At 38.9% G+C, this 21,308-nt stretch overlaps 2 protein-coding genes across 4 annotated transcripts; both read right to left on the reverse strand.

The window, feature by feature from the left end:
* Window positions 1-631: 631 nt before the first annotated feature.
* Window positions 632-17,350, reverse strand: ydjc (YdjC chitooligosaccharide deacetylase homolog). Of its 2 annotated transcripts, XM_088077212.1 has the most exons (7): window positions 16,867-17,350; window positions 15,229-15,322; window positions 14,945-15,120; window positions 10,683-10,842; window positions 8,976-9,075; window positions 7,643-7,820; window positions 632-3,775 (listed from the first exon to the last, which is right to left on the reverse strand). In XM_088077212.1, exons 1-7 carry the CDS (start codon window positions 16,890-16,892, stop codon window positions 3,445-3,447), a joined length of 1,065 nt encoding a protein of 354 aa, XP_087933338.1. In that variant the 5' UTR covers window positions 16,893-17,350; the 3' UTR covers window positions 632-3,444. The 2 variants fall into 2 exon arrangements, with proteins under 2 accessions (XP_087933338.1, XP_087933339.1); XM_088077213.1 differs by lacking the exon at window positions 15,229-15,322 and having other exon boundaries at window positions 16,867-17,349.
* Window positions 17,351-17,454: 104 nt separating this feature from the next.
* Window positions 17,455-21,280, reverse strand: ak6 (adenylate kinase 6). 2 transcript variants are annotated; one of them, XM_042488374.2, is made up of 6 exons: window positions 21,142-21,280; window positions 20,982-21,057; window positions 19,885-19,977; window positions 19,655-19,713; window positions 18,310-18,455; window positions 17,455-18,126 (listed from the first exon to the last, which is right to left on the reverse strand). In XM_042488374.2, the coding sequence occupies exons 2-6, from the start codon at window positions 21,016-21,018 to the stop codon at window positions 17,937-17,939; spliced, it is 525 nt and encodes a 174-aa protein (XP_042344308.1). In that variant the 5' UTR covers window positions 21,019-21,057; window positions 21,142-21,280; the 3' UTR covers window positions 17,455-17,936. The 2 variants fall into 2 exon arrangements, with proteins under 2 accessions (XP_042344308.1, XP_087933340.1); XM_088077214.1 differs by having other exon boundaries at window positions 20,982-21,061; window positions 21,145-21,278.
* Between the last annotated feature and the right edge of the window lie 28 nt (window positions 21,281-21,308).

The raw sequence follows: 21,308 nt of genomic DNA on the forward strand, positions 1-21,308 counted from the left end.
TTGCTAAATTTCATGTGCTTTTTCATGCGTGTGCTTTTAGCTCTGCAGAAGAACAAAGAATGAATATAACATTAAAAATCTCAACAGAAATAGTGTGCACTGTTGGGTAAACAAAGTAAAACACATGAAATGGGGAACTCAGCTGAAAGATGCACACAGCATGGCTGAGGTGAAAGAGTGAGAACAAAGGGAGGAATGCAGTATTTAATGCCTCTGATTAAGCTGAAGTGATGCCACCTGTGGGGTGCCACCAGGTCCTTCCCAGGCAGGAGCGCTTCATCTGTTTTTCCCCTCCTCAGGTCTTGTAGTCGCCCCTTTTACAGACATGTCCACTTTATGCAAATCAAAAGCTGTTTAGGACAAAAACCATGCAGTTTTTTTCATGTGGCATGAATTTGTTATTTTTACCTATTATATTTTGAATATTTCTATATAACATATATATAGAATATATATGACATTTTAGAAATTGGGTGTAAATGAAGAGCCATGACTCTTGTGGACTCAGTATATCCCGTTGTATTTATGTGTAGGCAGGTTTCCAACCCTTAAATTGTGCAAACTGAAATTGTGAATATAAAATACAACTAATGGAAACATGTCACTCGAAGATGACGGAAATTGACAGAAATCAATTTGACATCATTTATTAGCTCAGCAGTTTAGGTGTGATCTCTGTAACAATTCAAATATTGCAATGTATAAAAAAAGTTTCAACAGAAACTTTATCAAAATAGACCTATCACATATCCAGACAGCAGCTGTACATGTTACAAACAAATCAGACTGTTACAGGTGATTTAAAATGTGAACATTGAAATAACATTCACTTGGAGTCACACATTTGGCAGGTGATTAGATGATTGGTGCTACTTGTGCTACTCAGACCTGAGATCATTGGAAATCATCCTTAAACCCTCTTACATAAAAACTACAAAAACTACATGGCTTCATTAACCCGTCCCTTCACTTTTTTACACTGTGCAGCTTCTGTGTGATCCTACCTGACAACTGACCCCTGCATGAGAATTTCATCGAACAAGGGAAACAAATATGCAACCCAAACTTAGAGTTTCCCACACATACATGTATTTGTGGCGGCTCGCCACAATTAAAAAATGTGCCACCACAAATAGATTCTCTACTTTTGGAGAAGAGCTGCTCATTAGGAGCGCTGCTGAAATATATGTACCATTTGGTTATGCATTGCACCTCTTGGAGCGCAGAGCGTACTCTGAGCACAGACGGAGCAGCAGAACGTCTGGCACATTAAAGTGAAACTTCATTCTGCTGGTTCAAAAAGTTTGTATTCAAATACAAACAGCTGCTTCTCTCATCAGTCGATCTGATCTGATCAACTGCGAATTGATCGACAGATCAATTATCCACCAGCGAGTCACAAACTGCTGCCGAGGAATAAAATAACTATTGGAGAGTGCTGCCTGTGCTGCATTCACGAACCTGCAAAAACCTCTGATTTTAGAGAGAGGGGACACTGAAAGATACAAAGGGACACACATTTAAAAGAAACACTGAAACTGAAATAATGGAGTCTGAACCTCAAGATCAGATAATGACTCAGCTGTGAGGTAAACTAGAGTTTACGACAACTTGGGTCTTCATTTTATACTTTCATTCATCAGTAATAATAATATATTACTCACCAAGTTCAAGCAAATATCTAGGAGCACAGTGACATCACTACAGAGAAGTAAAGACAATCAGACAGGTTGAAAACAGCCTTTTTTAGAGTGTTTGAATTGTTTCTAACAATGTCTAATTTCACAGAAACAGGTGAACCCTTTAAAATATAATCTAATTGATTTGATTTCTTTCAAAAGCATGGGAAGAAGGCAAGGAAGGAAGATATGGCCCAAAAATTAAATAAACTGTAAAAGAAGTTACAAGGAAATCACCTGAAAATAAGAAAAAAAAGGGAAAAACCAAAACAAACATGAAAATGACTTAGAAGAAGTGCTGATAAAAATGTATCTATTTTATTATATTAATTTTCTCACAAGATTTTAAATATTAAATTGTTCTAATTAGAAATACAGTTTTTGGGACAATTTTCCATGTTTTTTTTTTTTAATACAAAATTCTAATAACCCACCCCTCTTTTTTGAAACTAATTGTCACCTTAGAGCAGACACTTCGGTGATCATTTCACAGTTTTCCTTTCTTTTCTCTCCTAAATGCATTTGACTCTCCTGCTGGCTGGTTTCCAACCTGTTTGATCGTCCCAGATAGCAGCCTGTAACCTGTAACCTGCTGAGTGTACAGTCTGATGATGGACAAAACTACATCATAAAAACCCAAGTTGCAATGAACGTGCAATGAAGGGCATGTGGGTAGTGCAATCCATTGATCTATATCAACACGTTCTCATCCCAAGTCGTCACATATTGCCGCTTTGCAGTGGACTTCTGCGTCTACATATTGCACTCTGGGTATCCTTCTGCGTCTGCTGTTTATGTTGCTATACTACCATGTCAACACAAGCACATGGTGGGATTAAGCTGCACATGGTTATGTTTACACAACAAAAGCCCACAGCAACCATCGCTAGGATGTCAACAAATGCACATGCTGGAATGGGTGGTTAGGATTAGGGGAAGGAGGCACATGGTAAGGTGCAGAAAAAAAACATCACATTCAGACAGGAAGCATGAAAGTCCAGGGTTTGTTGGATCCATCCTGCCCTATAGGCACCAATCGCACTTTTTATATTAAGTTGTTACTGATCATCTTTCAACCGGATGCTGTACTGCTGCGCATCATGCGGACGTTCTCAAGTGACGCCTCCTGTGTGGGTATCATACAGAAAGTGTCTTCCAACTATCCGCCAACATACAATGAACGCTGCGACCCGTTCTGTCTGCCCGTGTTCTCACCTGACGCCGTCCAGCGGCGATTCATGCAGATGTGAAAGAAGACTTTTGGCATCATCTCATGCCAAAATCACTGTCAGAGCGGCTGTATGTGATGACTTTGGAATGAGAACTAGATGTCTATATCTGAGTACTGTGCACCAGCACCTGGTATGGCTTACATAAAGGACATTTCTATCATCTTGAATAAACTCCTCTTCACCACATACTTAAAGGGAAATTTCGAAGGAGAGCAGAACATTTCAGTCTGTAGTTTTCTGTAGTGTCTCTGTGCTGAGAGCAGATTTTGTCTTTAGTCTACAGAGAGCTCAAGTCCGGAAACTACCTCCTGACTGGCCTCTGAAACTCACTAAGATCTCTCACTGATCCCTTACTCATTCATCCTTTACTATTATCATTGTTATATAATCAACAAAGTTAATGATTTATTAGTTAGCATAAAAATGTCCCTTTATGGACACATGGAGTGACTCACATAACAGTATTCATGAGGGCAGATTTAGAGTCACTGGCTCTCTACAGTACTATACATACATGTTTGAGACAGCAGCACTCAGATGTCTTTGAAGGCACAGAGCTGCACGCCCTCCCGGCTGTAGAGGGCCAGCAGGGACGGGTCAGTGAGCACACTCAGCTCGTGCTCTCTGTCGGCTGACTGGGAGAAGTCATCAGGGCCCTCTCCACAGCCTCCTTCCTGGGGGTGACTGGGGTAACCCGGGTGGACCATGAGCTCAGCTGTCACCACAGGCTGACTGGAGCCCGACGCGCTGCAGGAGGTAGTGCCTGAGGGTCCCGTGGCCAAGGCGTGGCTGAGGGCCCTCTGCAGGTTGGGAATGGACATGTTCTGGCCCATGGTGGTCAGTCCCAGGTACACGTCTGGCCATCTGTGGACACGGGACAGGTTTTAGACCCTGGTTAGTGTGTTTCAGCTGTAGACCAGGGGGGACTCTAGAGAATCAGTCCACACACTCACCACAGCAGCGCACGGACAGGCTCTGTCACCAATGAACATTTTGTAAACTAGACCTGTGAAGTTTCAAGGTGGACACCCAAGATCAGTGTCACAAATTCAGAATCTATCCAAACATCTCCCCTTCTGTTTCTAACGGACGGTTTTGAGCAGATGCCAGAAAAGTGTTTTTGCAGAGCACGATGTTCCTTAAATCCTCCAGTCTCCATTGACAGGAAGTTATTTCTCTGCCACAGAACACAGTGAGTCTCCGGTCTCCCACTGCTGGTTGGTTTGTATGACTTTCAGAACCGACTTATATTGGTTTTCTTGTTGAAAGACTCATTCCTGCAGCACAATCACTTTGACCCCGGCTTCATTAAAAGGTTTTGGATGTAAGTATAATAAATGTTTGTTAACCACAAAGCTTTATTTTCTGCAATAATACAAATTTCAATGGAAAAATTCCACAGGCTTTTTAACGAGGGAACCAGGGCGATAGTAACTTCGGTGTTAGCCTGTGGAAAAACATCATCCCAGGGGAACTCTATTTTTCATTATTTCATACAAACATATTGTCTGCTGTTATTTGTCAGTGTGCAGATTGGCTGCACTAGTTTCCTCTCCGGGGATTAATTAAGTGATCTAATCTTATCTAGTCTAATGGGATTAAGATATTTATCCATCTGTGCATCTGTGCGTCACATATGTACATGATAAAACATTTCTGTCACTGTGTCTCAAATCTTTACTTCACAACAGTTCTAAGCAAGTTTTGAGCATGACGTGTGTTCACACTGGAAAATGGCGAAAGGTTAAAAGTTTTAAAGCTGGTTTGCCACTGTGAACACACAAAGGCCAATCTGCTTTACCTTTTATTACTGGCTGTGGAAACCGCACCCACTTCTGTACACTGTACTGCTAAATAGCCTTCTCTGTCCATACACAGACTCTTGCATTGGTTCATTTTTATATATAAGAGTCTACTTGGGCTGGTTCTTTGTTATTTGTGTACATATATGTGTAAAAACCAAAATCTATATGGCCTGCGCTCTCACAATATTCTCTTGATTTCGATCCCCAGGGTTCACACAGAATTTGGCAAAAATATGCTGCCTCCTCTTCTTGGATTAATTTACAGAAGGACCTGACACTGTCTGAGCTGATCACTATCGAGGAATTTAAGTCACTTTTAAAAGGAACGAGAAACTAGCACTCTTGGTCAATGTGATTGCTACTCTAATACTCACTAAAATAAAAAAAAATGCACATTTTAATGTCCTTGACTGTTCTGTGTGGCATTTTCACCAGAGGTTGTGCTTGCTGTTTGTAATGTGTGACAGTATATGTCTGCTTGTATTTATTGTTGGAACAATGTTTTATGCTGCCGTCTTGGCCAAGTCGCTGTCGAAAAATCTTTTTTTTGTTTGAAAAGTCTTTTACCTGGTTAAATAAGGACAGACACACAGTATATCTATCTATCTATCTATCTATACACACACACACACACACACACACACACACACACACACACACACACACACACACACACACACACACACACACACACACACACACACACACAGATGAGTAGACACAGTGCAAACATGCCTGGAGAGAGTGTCAGCAGTAATGCTGTATTAGTCCCTCCTAGTCTAAACAGTTTTGTTCTCCACTCCAACTACTTCTACTATTACATCTGGAATTAACTATAGCGCATGCTGGGAAGAGAAGTGGAAAATATTTGACCTTTTAAGTATCAAAAGTAAAACTACTCAATAGGCAGCAAACACCCCTGTTCATTTTATATATTACTGGATAACTGATGGATTCACATGTAAGAAGCATTTTCATATTGTAGTCAAGATGGCGAAAAATTTTGACTTCCTTACATACTGCTTGGTAGATTTATCAGGAGCAATGCATCATATTTTTTAGGCTACTCATGTTTTTGTGTCTTTATCTAAAATGTAATGTTTCTCTGCGGGCAGAGGGGGGTCATCAACCAGGATCAAAACCATTTCCAAGCAAAGAAAGGTACCAAACTCTGCTGCTGGAGAACAGGGTTAGGTAAAGTCCCACTGACATTTACAACTAAGACAGGCCACAAAGACCCTTCCTTTAACATTCTTTAGAAAGGTCAGAGTGGGTGAAGGCTGGAGGAGCAGGTTCTTCATGTGTCTCACTGAAATGTTGAAGTGCTCATGTTCAATAATCTGTGGTTTTAACCACACTAGCTACACAGCTCGAGGGATAGCACCATGGATCAGCCAATCACAGTGGTGGAAAAAATACTCAGATATTTAACTAAATTAGAAGTAGCAGAACCACAGTGTGGAAATATACTGTTACAAATAAAAGTCAAGCAGTCAAGATCTTAATCAAATAAAAGTACAAAACTATCAGCATCAAAATATACCTCAAGTGCCATAAGTTAAATTACTTATTTTGCAGAACGTCTCAATTTAAGCATTTCTGATTATTGTATTTATGTGTTTGTAGTACTGTATTTCTTTAATGCATCCAGATATTCACATTATTTTTTAAAGACATGTAGAGGGAACCCCTTCCCACTGTCACAGCAAATTTGGAATAAATCAAAACTTGCATTATTAAATTACGTGAGTTCAAGTGAATAATCTCCCATTTGCCAAGGCATTATTTTGATTTTTATTTACCGTGCATCTGTCTGTTTAACCACTAATGTGGTGAAATATTTTTATACAACAATCCATTTGGGAGACCTAAGAAAATATGAAAAATATTGTTGTTTTGTTCTACCTCTGGTAGGGGTTTCTCAAAAACTGAAGCAAATTTCAGAGTTCTTCCCTCTTGCATAGTCAGGGTTCCTGCAGCTTAAGGTAAATTGGATTAAAGACTTTTTAAGACTTCTTAATGCTACCCGGAATTAAGTTTAAGAATAACTTTCTAATAACCAAAACAGAAGAGTGAAAATTTTGTTTGGCCTAAATGTTTATTGTAACATAAAATATGATGCTTTTTTTTGTCCAGTGAAAAGTTAGATTAAAGGTAGATAGATAGATAGATAGATAGCCTTAATGGTTCCATGGGAAATTCTTTTTCACAGGTGACAAAGCTTTTTCTGAAGTGTGTCCACCTCCATCTATGTCAAATGTTGAAAAGAATTAAACCATTTAAGAGTGGAACACATGGGAGACAATAAACAAGTAATATGATCATCTAAGCATCCACTGGGTTTACTAACAGACGCAAGAAACATCTAGCATTTTTGGCCAGTTTTGTGTTTCTCACCCTACATGTTTAAGTCCACTGCTTGGATGCCCATCATGATGCATTTAAGAATTTATTGACTTATTTCACAAAAAAATGGTTTAACCAATTTTTAGATTTTGCAGCGGCAAAAAAATTAAGATTCATAAAATCCTACTTCCCATGACTGACCTTTTTTATGACTTTTGAGAGAGTAATTTAAGTCATTTAAATACCAATTAAGGCCTTAATTTTAGATTACTGAATTCAATGACTTTTAAAGTTTTAAGGATAATGTTTTAGATTCTCTCTTTCATTTTATCTTCATCTCTACTTTATAACATCTGCCCCAGCTTGCTGTAGAAAAGAATGTTTACACTGATGTAAAGTAGAGCGGCGTGCCCATCCTTACCACTCATTCTGTCAACAATCAATGTAGTGAAAATGGAGTATGCATTTGTGTCATTTATCCATCTGGCCCATGGACATAGAGAATGCCCTCTAAACCTTTTTTAGACCACTGAAACCACTGTGAACAAACTGAAAAAAATAATGTTAAAGTTTAACAGACCTGATTCCATAGCGTGTGAAGACAGGGATGGAGTCCAGAGCGTCCTTCTCCACCTGTGCGTAGAATCTTTGGAGGTGTGCTGGCAGCGCTGGGCAGGTGTGTAAACCTGGCTCCACAGGAACACGAGTGTATGGGATCTTCAGATCTGACAGGACCTGTGCAAACACCTCACGCACCTCTGCACACACAGCGCACCAACATCACTATCCCCGGCCCACACATGATCCCATACACTTAATGTAGCCATCATGGTGGCCGATTAATGCAAAACTAGTCATACCTTAAATTTAGACGTGAAACAATTAGCCAATCAACAGAAGATTATTGGCAACTATTTTGGTAACCGAATAATAGTTTTTATTCCTTAAAACAGAGAAAGCAGAATGATTGTTTCTAGCTATGAGCAGTTTAACAGCTGTGGCACACCAGTGTCCATTAACAGAATGATAGTAATAATAACAACAACAATTTTAAGAAACAATAATAATAAAAACGGGTTATTTTCCAAATTGCATACTAACATTCTATTCATACTAACATAGTATTCTTAAAACAAAGTTTGACATCTGATGGTAATGGCATACTTAATCCTAGGGCTGGGCAACATATTAATATTATATTGATATTGTGATATGAGACTTAAATATCGTATGATATTTTTATTGTAAATTGAATTGACTGTTGTAGGTGTTCCATTATTTGACTTTACCAACTTAGTCATTATATTTACATTATGGATGATTATTTATCTAAAACAGGCATGTCAAACTGGTCCACAGGGGCGGTGTGGCTGCAGGTTTTGTGCCAACCAACCAAGAGCACACAGTTTGACCAATCAACTGTCTGAAGACGGAGATCAGTTGATTAAATGAGTTAAGTCTGGTGTGCTGCTACTTGGTTGGAAACAAAACCTGCAGCCACACCGGCCCCCCTGTGGACCGGTTTGACATGCCTGATCTAAAACCTCATTGTGTACATATTTTGTGGAAGCATCACTATTGTTGCAATATAAATATTAGGCATTTCATGTCGCCCAGCATTGTTAATTTGGGATGCAGTATTCAGTGCATAATGAGTGTGTATGAGTACGTTAGTATGCAATTTCAAAAACACACATGCACATTTTTCATTTGGTCTTCATACAGAATACTTAAAATTTTGCGTTCCCTGAGTTTACCTAATTTTGTCATGTATTTTGGTGTACACACAGGACAGACGATGTTGATGTAACTCATTCTGACATTCTTTTATTTGGTACTTGTGTTTTTTACTGAACATGTGTAGCTACATGTGTAGATGTGTAGTGTAAAGTCGCAGCTCCAGTTTGCATTACCTGGCAGTACATGGACATGTTGGTGTCCGTCCATGTGGTGGGGGAGGTGTCCTGTCAGTTCTCTGAACAGCCTGACTTGGGCCCTCAGCTCCAGCTCCACCTGGGGAGGAAAAAGCACACCTGGGACTTGCTGTGATGACCTCCCCTTCTTCTTGTAGCTGCATATTGTTCCAGTCCACCATTTATGTTTTATTCTCACATTCTTCAATTTCAGTAAAATATGCAACAAAGCAGAAATCATGAGACAAGTCTGCTTTCATGCAACACGACTCAACGTAAATATGACCTTGCTACGTATCCGGACATGTGATTTGATGAGGAAAGGTCAGGTCAGTTTCAAGGTCATGTTTATGTGTGTATGTGTGTGTGTGTATTTTTGTACAGTAAAGAGAGTGACTTCTACTGTCATTAGGTGGGTACCCGTTAAAGATTTGTGCAAAACTTAAGTGATATTTTCAAAATGTTGATAAAACACAATCGCGAGATGACTGTGTTTCCACTGAGTGATGTTCTGCGACTTCTCCTCTGGTGATAACATTCCAAGAAGCATGGCGATGAATGTTCAAATCATTAGCAGCTTTATTTCTATTTAAGCCACCGCTTCAGCCATCATTTCCAATTGAAGGAGATGTAGGCTATGTAGCCGATGTAGGCATGTTATGCGAGCAATAATGGAAAGGCGAGCCCCTTATACGTGGGAGCAGGAATTAATGACAGAGAGCAGAGCCATTTTAATGTCTTTGTGAGTTTGCTGTGACCAATAAACGAGGGTCAGTCCCAGATGTTAGCCGCTGCTGCTGTGCTAGCTCGTGCTAACCAGGCAGATGTTTCAAACAGCTCTGGACTCCAGAGATGGTCCTTCAGTGCTGTCTCTTACCTTTGTAACCACAGCGACAGAGAGTTTGCTGATTTTTCTACGTTAACTTTGAATATAAGGTTTCATGGGCTTATTAAAGCCTGGTTGTTCAATAAATAAATTTGAAACTGCACTTCTTTCCCACTCTTATGTTAGACATTTTTTGTGGGTTTCTGAGTACACTAAAATACTTTAATGTGAGTAATATGGAAGTTACATAAAATGACTGTATGGTTTCTCCTACTTTTACTGAGGAGCAAAAACCAGCCTTTAAACTTAAATTATTTTTTTTATTTGACTTTATGGTAGATATTTATAGATATCAACCAATTTAATTATGGTGATAACATTTTTAGCTATATCGCCCAGCCCTATGACTTAATTCTCTGCTCAGGATGTCATTACTCCACTATATCTTTACATAGCAAATAGTGGTTAACTGTAACATTAATGCGCTGAATGTCTCATACAGAACTATAAGTATAACCACAGTACATACTTCCTTATTAAAATAAGTTTTACTTTCTGTTTAGTTTTGTTATATGCTCACCCCCTCTCTCTTCATTGTGTGCTCTGTCTGTCTCGTCTCACTGACTTCCTAACTATGGATCCAGTTTATTTGTGATGGGAGGCTTAGTAAAGACAGTTCAAGTGTTAAACCAACTCATCCATGATTTGTCAACACGCTCAACAGGAACCACAAACATGAGGATCCGTGCCAATAAGCCTTCTCCAGTGTGGTTAACAATCTGGCAAATAACGCAAATGAGGTAAACTTTCTGCAAATAAATTTGATTTGTCATTCTGAGTAAGTTGGTGAACAAACTGCAGAGGAATATGGAGTGCTGTACCTGCTTCATGCTGAGCTGGCCTCTCTCCAGCGCCTGACGGAAGCCCATCTTCCCGTGGAAGAAGCCGCGCTGATTTACCAGTGTGGAGTCCTGCTGGAGGCTCTGACACACTGGGATACCCTCTGACAGGTTGGCATGGAGGCCGATGGGGATGTTGTGTCTGAAAAGACAAGAGGAATTTCTGTTGTATCATGTGATGTTAGCTGAATGTTGTCTGACAAGTTTAAATAACCTGTGTGTTTACGGAAAAACCTGCTCCCCCCACGCGTGTTGTATTTAGTCGAACTCGCAACACTTTTGCAGTTTTGTGTGGATTCAATGTGTTCTGTGAGTTTGGGAATTTGTGTATTAAGCTGTTTACCTTTCAGGTGTTCTTTTAAGCTGATGTAATGTGGCTATAATCTTAGCATACATCAGGCAACAATCCAACAAAACTGAACAGACATAGCAACACTTGCAGAAAACACTTAAAATGACATACAACCAAGCAGGATGACGCCATTAATACTTAATTAACCCTTAGGGTCTGCTTTAATGCTTTAATCTCATATTGCTCTGTGCACAAAATGCGCTTTTCAAAACCAAGCTTTAAAAAATATTATACAATATTTTTATTTTCTACTTTCATTGAATTATTTTTAACCAACATCAGTCCTAATCACAACCATACCACAACCATCATACCATATAATCATTAATTTTCATAATTTTACCATTTATAGTTCAAGATTTTTGTAAAATGACACTATGTTTTAAGATGAAAAGAAAACACAGAAAAATGAATTATTATAGGCTATCACAGACATCACATTTTTTGTGCAGTGCCAAATACTCACACTCATACCACTCTGCACACAAATGCGCTTTTCAAAATCAGGCTGTAAAAAATATTATACATTAATGTGATTTTCTACTTTCATTGAGTTTATTTTTATAGCCAAATCAGCCCTGATCATAAATATCCATAGATATATAGATATCCATTAATTTTCCGAATTTTAACCCTTCAAATGCCAGTTTTTTTGTCATGATGCCACTATGTTTTTAGATGAAAAAACAAATAACAAAAAAATATACTACGTACATGTGGATCTGGTCTGGGATATGTCAGTGATTAGCAGCAACATTGATTGTGACAGTGCACCTTGTGGAGATAACATGTATTTTCTCAATATACCAAATATGTTAAAAATGATATAATCAGGCAGAAAATAGTAAAAATGACAAATTCTGAGGAAAAAGTCTAGAATGACACCCAGAAATAATACGATGCATGTTTTTATGTTTTGATGGCTGTGGGATCAAAAATGTCACTTTGAAAGGGTTTCAGTGGTGCATTTTTTGCACTTAACAATTTAGTTTCCACAGTCTTTTTTAGACTTATTGTAGGAGCTGAGCTGGAAATTCTAAAATTAAACAAAAATACACAATCTTGCCAAAATAAATTCCATGCGCATGAACGCAGCCAAAATGATAAAAAAGAAAAAAACAAGCGCCAAACAGTCCCTAAGAGTTAATGAGGATGTAATCTCAGCATACACCAGGCAACAATGCAGCAAAAGTGCATGAGCAAGAAACTTGCAAAAAATACTGAAAATCACATATGCGACCAAAGAGGATGATGCCATTAATACTTCTCATGTATGCTGGGACCTGCAGTAAAAATGACAAGAAACACTAAAAGACTAACAGAGCCTCAATAAGCACCTGATGTTCTCTATGTGTTTGGGAAATCTATACTTGATCACTCACACACACACACACACACACACACACACACACACACACACACTTGCAGATGGCAATTCTGAATCTTGTGTGTGTACAGGGTGTGCATTCCTACTGTATCGAGCACAAGCTGCTTATCACTGCGTGAACTGTGTGCGTTCTGTGTTTTACTGAACGTACGACATGTAGCTGCAGGTTTATTTGTGCTTGGACTTTGTGTCAGGCAGGTATGTGTGTGTGTGTGTGTGTGTGTGTGTGTGTGTGTGTGTGTGTGTGTGTGTGTGTGTGTGTGCATATGGATATAAATAGAAGGCTGAAGGTGGGTTGATTAGTTAGGCTTTCTATATCTGGAAACAGGCCCCCACACACACACACACACACTCATTAAAGAAATGAGTAAATGAGAAATTTTAATTTGATGAAATTACATTTTACCATGAAGTGATTAAGAAAAGGCTGAAATTGTTGCATAAAAAGTCACCAGAATGCAGGAAATTAAATGTCCGATGCTTGTGGAAGACACCCCATTTCTTTTGTGTCACCCCCATCCAAACGTTGAAACAATGCTTACGCCCTTGGTCTTTGCTAATCTGACTCAAGAATTCACCTTTGGTTGCAACCAGATTGAGCATGCATGATAGCACCTTTGACTATTATGTTTGGGCAGTATCACAGTATTACAGTATACCAGGGTATTTAGAAACCCCAAAACTATGTTTTTCCATCATAAATACAGGCGCTCCGCTTTCTATTAAAGTCATTGTATGTAATGCACAGCACACACCACCAGAACTCCAGTCTCCAGTCTCTTCTGGTGGAACAGGCGGCTGAGCGGACGACACAGCAAAACTTCAGCAATATTTTGGAAACACAATAGCAAGATGACCACGTTCATATTGAGTGATGATCTGTGACTTCTCATGATAACATTCCAGTAACCATGGTGATGGAAAACATTAGCAGCTTTATTTCTATTGCAGCCACCACACTAGCCGTCATTATTTACAATCCAAGGTGATGTAGGTATGTTATGGAGCCATAATGGAAAAGCAAGCCTCTTATATGTAGGAGCGGCCATGTGTGAGGGATTTCTGGGAGGTGATAGTCCACGATTTCACAGAGGAATTGTGGATTCACAACTTCCTGATGATCCCCTCAGCTTTTAAAGAGTTATGTGATGCAATAACACCTCTTGTAGCTCCTGCTGCATCATGAGGGAGCCAGTTGCTACTGACAAGCACATAGACATAGCATCATGTGACCTAGAAAAGACTAAGAAGTGTTTCCATTGCAGTTTTGCAGAATATGACTTTTGGAATCGCCTGAAATACCACCTCATGGGAGTGTAAAAACTTTTTGTGTGATAAATGGAGTTTTTTTGAAAAAGACTTGTTTCCATTGGGCATATTTTATATTTACAATTTCAATTTGCGCAGTTCGAGGGTTAATGGAAACCCGCCTAGTGAGACTTCACATGGGGAGGAAATGAACAATCTCTCAGAGAACAACCTACTGCTCACGTCAGCAGAACCAGGGAGCTGATTGTTGACTTAAGGAAAAATGAACCATAGACAGATCTGTGTCTACGTCAGTGGGAGGTGGAGCAAGTAAACAGTTTTAGCTTCCTGGGAATCAGCATCACAGAGAAACTGATATGGTCATCACACATCTCAGTCCACATTGAGAAACAGCTGGAGTTCATATGGAAACTTCAGAAAGTAAAATCTCCATGTCAAGTTCTTGTTCATTTCTATAGAGGAGCAACAGAAAGCATCCTGACTGCAAACCTCGATCTGGATGATCCCCCGGCACTGAATATTTCAATATAAATAATAAATACGGGATTGTTCGTTGTTTATGTGAGGGGAGGGGGTGGTGCAAAAAGGTGGAAGCATGTCAAATATTTTTTTAAGCATTGGGGAGGGACTGTTTTTTTACCTTGGCTTAGGAGGGGGGCGTCAAACTTATAAGCAATTTTACAGAAAACATTTTGGTAAGTATTATCCTATCTTCCGTTATCATTTTAGTTTTTTTAATTTGATCAAAAAAGGGTGATTATTCTCAGTTTTTGGCAATTTTTAAAGACTACTTTTTGTCTATTTTTTTGGCAATTTTCAAACAAAATCTTTTTTTTTTTTGCAACTTTTTTGGCATGTTTTCTTAAAAACCATAAAAATGGCACCATTTATTGGAGCCAGAAACTGTAAAAACAGAAATTATAGTTAATTTTTCAAATTTCTGACGGTCCTTGGACACACCGTGTGTTATTATACAGGTTTGTGAAACAGATTCCCATGACTTTTTCAAAACCTTCAGGGTATATTTAGTTCCCCCAAACTTTTCCAGGTCTGGAAATTGCTCTTTGCAAACTGAATGACTTTACCAGGTTTTTCATGACCGTACGAACTCTGCTCCTGAGCCACATCTACATCATCAAACAACCAGTGGACACAGGAGGACGAGGTACATCACCACTGATAGTGTTTAGCTTCTACATAAACTCCACTGCAGCATTTTATCAGCACATCCCCTACCTTTTAGCCAGATCTGCTGCCTCTTTGGCAGCAGAGGCGTTGACCAGCAGAGACACATTGGAAATGCCTCCGGCCTGGAAGCAGTCCACGATCCCTTGGTTTCTCCTTGGACAATAGCCGAAATCATCTCCCGTCACCACCAGCATCATTCTGGGCTGTGGCATTATTGCTGGTCTCTTTGGAGGACACACAGGAGACAGATTAACACTGATCAGAGACACACCTATGGCTCAAGACACTGAATCCCAACAATCAACACTTCAGCCACAGTTTCTTTGCAATACCTTCATCTTCTTCATCCTCTTTAATAACTTGTGTTTTTGTATTCGATGATACTGCAGCTGACTGAGCACTTTTTCTATCACTCCAGACTGCCTCCTGGATATTACAGAGATGAAACTGAACTTTGACCCAAATAAAACCATACATGATGTTTACTGAGAGAGCAATTTTGCAAGAAATGTCCTGCAAATTACCTGCAAATTGCAGGTAATTTGTAGATTTAGAAAATTACTTCAAAAGCTAGGAAAAAATGTTGAGAAAACAATATATTTATTCTGATCATAATTATATATATAAACATATATATTTAAAATCATGTTACAGAATTATAATTTTAAGCATCTTTTCTTTGGTTATTTCCCTTTTTGTTTTTATTTATTTATTTTGTATTATATATTTATACTTATTTCCACCAGGGTGGAAATAAGTGTCTTGTTTTTTGGGGGGTTCTTTTGTGTGTGCCAATTTTCATGTAATTTTCTTGTGCTTTTTACTCAGTTGTTTAGTTCCTTCTTCCTATTTTTCCAAGGTTTGATCATTCAATGACCTTTCCAGAACTTTCAATGATTTTTACTTATTTCATAAACTTTTCCAACAATGGAAAATATGAATGTGAAATTCCATGAGTTTTCCATGTTTTCCATGACTGTGGGAACCCTGTGTTATGTGATATGTATGGAAACTACCCATAATATACAGTGTGTATGCCACAGCTATTTACACAGCTAGTTACAATAAAAATGAGCTCCCTGAGGTTTTACAAAATAAAAGTTCCTCCCATGCTGACACTTTCTTTATGCTTTTTAATTAATCAATTTAATCGGCAAACATTAAAATACTGATACAACATAGGCAAAATGCCAAATATTGGCCCCAGATTATCAGACAGGCTGATAATCTGTCGACTGCTAGTCTAAATGTAGGCATCTATGATGGATAAAGACAAACACATATCAACAGAGTAGATTAGTAACATCTCAGATACAGACACAATACAGCTTTGGTCAAACAAATAAAAATTTTAAGAGTTTATAGATACGGTGTTGCCTAATTTCATTTTACACAGTGTGACTGTGACTGCTGCTATGACTCAGTGTCAAAACAGGAATACCATTTCTGTTTTACAGCTAAGAAAAAAAAAACCATGACTGTTGATAAGGGTCATAGAGGAGGTGATATCACTGCTCTACAGATTTAGATGACAGAACAAAACCAGAGAAATCCCAGTTCAAAGCAGTAGCAGTGAAATCAAATGTAACAGCAGGGCAATTAACACATCCTTTGTATATTATCATGCTCATAAAACTCTATACTGCTTTTTTGAGCCTATCTGAGTCTACACTGTATATTGATGAGTGGCATACAGCGACTTAGATAAAGGACAAAACAGCTTGCACCTCTGAATTAACTGCCTTTAAAACTCTGATGTCAGCAGTTACCACACAGAGCCTCCTCTCTCACAGTTAAAGCAAACATTTGAAGACGACAGTCACAGTTTTTATTCACCGGCTAAATGTCCTCTCTGCTTCAACGTCACTGTGGGGCGACCCGCCGGAACACCACACACACGTTAGCTCGTGTTGCTCCGACTAGAAAAACCACTGTACTATTTGACGAATTCAAATAAATGTCAGTCTTACCCATTGTACGCCACACGTATGTCCATATGTGTCCGAAGCCAGACAAGCACGGTGGAAATAAACTGTACTTCCGACTAGCACACCGCATTAGTGTAGTCCATATAAGTTGACTTTACTACAACACGGCGCCCTCTGCTGGCGCACATTTGACATCACATCCAGTTGGCAGGAAAAAAACCCCTTCAAAATAAGATGCCGCAGTTGTTTGACGTACTAAGTCTGGACTAAAATGTAGGAAACCGATTGCCTTGATATGTGAAGTAAATATAACTATTATTTTTATTTCATGTATATTTTATATCAAATTGTTAAGTTTACTCAAACATTTGTTGTATTTACTTATTTTTGTGAAGTTGTTAACTTAACTTAAATATGACAAGTGAACTGCCTTGCTCTTTGTAAGTAATGGCGACTTAAGTTTTTAAGTAAAACAAGTAAGTCGGACTAAACTGTTTTTTTTTTCAATTTTGGGAGTTGGCTGAAGCTTGATTGAGTATTATTTATAACTTATACTAGGAATACTCAGTGGGGTTTGATATCCAGCCCTACAGTAACTACTGTGTCAGTATTACTAGGACACGACGAAGCTGCTTCCCAGTGGTAATTTATTTATATATATATCTATATATATATATAAAAAAAAAAAAGACATAAATGCAGCAGTATGTGAGCATATATATATACCTTTTTAAACTAATTTTTGAGGTATTTTTATTGTCACCTTCTAATTTCTTGTGATTTGTGGGACATTTCTTGCCAAGTCGGTCATTGCCTTTTCCCCCATGTTTATGAAAGAAATCAATTCAATTTGCTCAATTTTCAAAAGGTCAAATAGCTTGTGAAAGGCATCTGAAAGCAGTGCAAGAAAACTGATGTTGAGCCAGGTTTCAAAGGGTGAAGTGACCTCTCTATCTGGAAATAGGCAACTGGACAAAGTGAAGAGACTCTGAATATACATTACCAATCTTCATGATTACAAAATCTATGAAAATGAATGCAGATAGGAAAAGTCACTACAGTTCATTTTTAATTGTCCAAATAAGTTTTGTTGACAGTCCCGAGTGGAGCTTCTAGTTATGGTCCTTCATCCACTGCTCTGTCCACTGAACTATCTGCTCCAGGTTGCGCTCCAGGTCCTCAGGGGTGTTGCTGGCCAGCTGGTGAACAATGTCCTCGCTGTAGGCCTCCATGGCCTCCTCGTAGATGGTCTGGAAGATCTCACACTGCACATTTTCCTGCAGCTTCTTCTCTGCGTAACCCCTGTGAGACACACAGAGGAAAGCCAATCCATACGTTTATACTAAGGGTTAGACGATCAAGTGCGTGTGTGTGCAGCAGTCTCTATAATCAACACAGATTCACTGGACACCCAAAATGTCTATGATTTAATTAGACATTTGTTTGAAATTTGTCAAAACAAGTGAAGCGCAAAGTGTTGGTTACCTGCTCTCTAGTCGTGTGTACAGCTGGCTGTTGTCTGTGCGGAGGACAAAGACGATGTGGAACCAGCGTTCAGGGAACAGGTCACAGCCGTGATAGTCAACAATCACACCACCTTCTACCATCCTTTCATCCAGCTCATCCACGACCTGCAGGATCCCAAGTCACAGAATTTACATTTGACACCAACCCAACCTGACTCTACCCAGTGTGGTAATTCAGTTTAATACTGGTTGAATATTTTCAAATTTAACACCTCAGCTAACAGAGGGACAAAACTGCCCTGCAATCCCCTCAATTATGGTGATAATTTAGGACTGGCTGGGGTCAGAGAGGGGAGGCAGCAGGATTGAGATTCTAGCCCAAAAATGTCATCACAGGCAATGATGGTCGCAGATGAACTAGTTATGAAAGAGCATTGGGATCCAGGCTCACTCAGATCATTTATATGATGATAGAAAAAGTCAAATTACTGTGTTAATCCAGCTTAAAGTGGACTTTTCAAATACATGTAAACATGTTAGTCCAACTGAAATCAGAACAAATCTAATTTCTCGAGATCGTTCTAACAAAGCCAGGTAATTTGATTGGAAGTGGAGCTATTATGTCATGTAAACACCTTAGTCTGACTTAAACAGGAGCACGTGCTCCTCGTGACCGCACCAGCCTCCCTCAGTGGTTCGGGATAGGGTCTACTTGTTACTTGTCCAGTCCCACAACACCAGCATGGAAGCAATATTTTAGCCTCCTAAAAAAATCAATATCAGATTAAGTGCAAACTATATTTGAATAATGTCTCCTCTTCAGCTTCCTCGACAGCTGATGGACGCAGCAGTAGAGAAGCTGCTCCATCGTTTAGTGGAGTAAAATTATTCTCTCAGTCGGCACTCGCTGTCTTACAGTGAGGTAAAGCGCTGAAAATATTCAGTTTGCTCAGTGACATTTGATGATATGTATGTGACACGTCGGTTTTATACCCAGAAGTTATTATTAATAAACAGATGTGATTGTGATTGGGTCTGTATCAAAGACTGAGTAAATAATACAGGTTTATAGCAACAAGCTGAAAGAAGACATATCTCCACCTGCTGTGGTGGAGTCGGACACAATTCATCAGTTCATCTGGTCCCCCCTTGTTGTTGTTTACTGGGACAAGGACAGTAGTCCAATTACATGAGCTAACAGCACTATAACTGTAGCTCGACTAAACTGTGCATGGAGTCAGTTTAATGCTAAGACGTGCAGTCAGGCTTTAAATCATGTCCACTGGAACACTCCATCGTTTTTGTGCTGTGCAGATCACCATATCATAACCAGGTTTAATGTTTGCAGGTGGAATTTAACTCACCCTGTCCTCATCCAAAATTGGGCATTGGTACTCCTCATCATAACCGTCATAAAGTTCTCCTGGGGAAAGAAAATCAGGATCATAGAAACAGCCTCAGGGTGTCTGACATTTATCTGCAAAGGTACAAAGACAACGGCGAGTATTTTGAATAGATCTGTGATTCAACAGGATGATAAATGATGCTCGTTCCAGTCTATGTTTCTATTTGCTGCAAAAGTTTTAGTTTTTACCTTCCTTGGCTAGGTCTCCTATGTTGACATAGGTCAGCCCTGTCTTCTGGGCCAGCTCCTTTCCTAAAGTGGTTTTTCCAACCCCAGGGGTTCCTGCAGGAGACATGACCGACATTAAAGGTCCCATACTGTAAAAAGTCACATTCCTATGTCTCTTTTAAATTTATTTTTTATCATGAAGCAGTTACAGGTGCTATATAAATACTGTGAAAGTATCGAAATGTTAAATCCACAGAGAATGCACACAGTCCATATTCAGAAACTGTGCCTGTAACTCTTTGAAGCCTGAGCAAATTGGCTCGATCTCTTTCCAAAACATAGGAAGAAGGGAATGAACAACAAAAGGAGAAATGACTCTAAAATGAGCAAGTAAAAAGTTCGAGAAATTTACCTGAAATTTAAATTTGAAAAACAGTGCTTGAAAACTCTAACATAGTTTAAAATACCTATTAAAAATTTTTTCCCTGGTAATTTTTCCCTATTAAAAAAAATCACCTTTGAACACTGAGCAAATTGGTACCATTTCTTCCAAAAACATGGGGGGAAAAGGTAAAAAGGAACTTGGTTAGAAATGTTCCCAGACTGCATGAAATCAGTAACTTTAGGAAATTATTTTTTAAAAGCTGGGAAAATGTCCAGGGAAAAAGCTAGGGAAAAACTATACTTCATACATATATAATTAAGCCTTGAAAGATGATTTCATTGTTTTATTAAACTTGTTTTTCTTTTTTAATACTTTTTAAAAAACTACATTTCAGGCATTTTTAAAAATACATATATCTTGCTAATTTTAGCGACATTTTTTCAGTCCTTGCTCATAACGTTTTCCCCATGTTTTTCTTTCTTTTTAAAAAATCAAGTCAATTAGCTTATGTTTCAATGGGTTAAATAACTTATTAATAACTTATGGTAAGAAATATGGTAATGCTCCATCTGTAGGTTATCTAATCATTACTGATCGAGATTTAGATGAAAATGACTCGAGTACATGCCATCATTAAAAACAAATCTCCTGTTGTAATTGTGTCCGATGTGGGATGAACAGGGTTTCTGTTGAAGGTATCGAGCTAAAGACAGACAGCAGAAGGTAACATCACCTGTTAACAGAATGTTTGGTCGCTTCTTCATCTTCATAGCTTGCTAGCAGCCAACACGTGCCTCACAGACAACCACCTGAAAAACACAACAGTCCTGTTATCTCTTCATGACATTCGAGAAGGACTCTTTATTCTCTACGCTAAGGTTCAACACACACACCTGAAAAAGAGGGCGCTGATAAAAAAACAACTGAGTAGCTAGCTAATAGGTACTAGCTCTCACGTTGTCCTGAGCAGACTTCAACACAGCAGTAAACTGAGACAAGCTTCACGTTAGTTTTACGTCAGTGAACAGTCAGTTTGCGGCACCCCAAAGCCCCGGAGTTT

Source organism: Plectropomus leopardus, chromosome 4, assembly GCF_026936395.1.
Source record: "Plectropomus leopardus strain MGB_pleo_1.0 chromosome 4, ASM2693639v1, whole genome shotgun sequence".
In the NCBI taxonomy this organism is placed as follows: Eukaryota; Metazoa; Chordata; class Actinopteri; order Perciformes; family Serranidae; genus Plectropomus; species Plectropomus leopardus.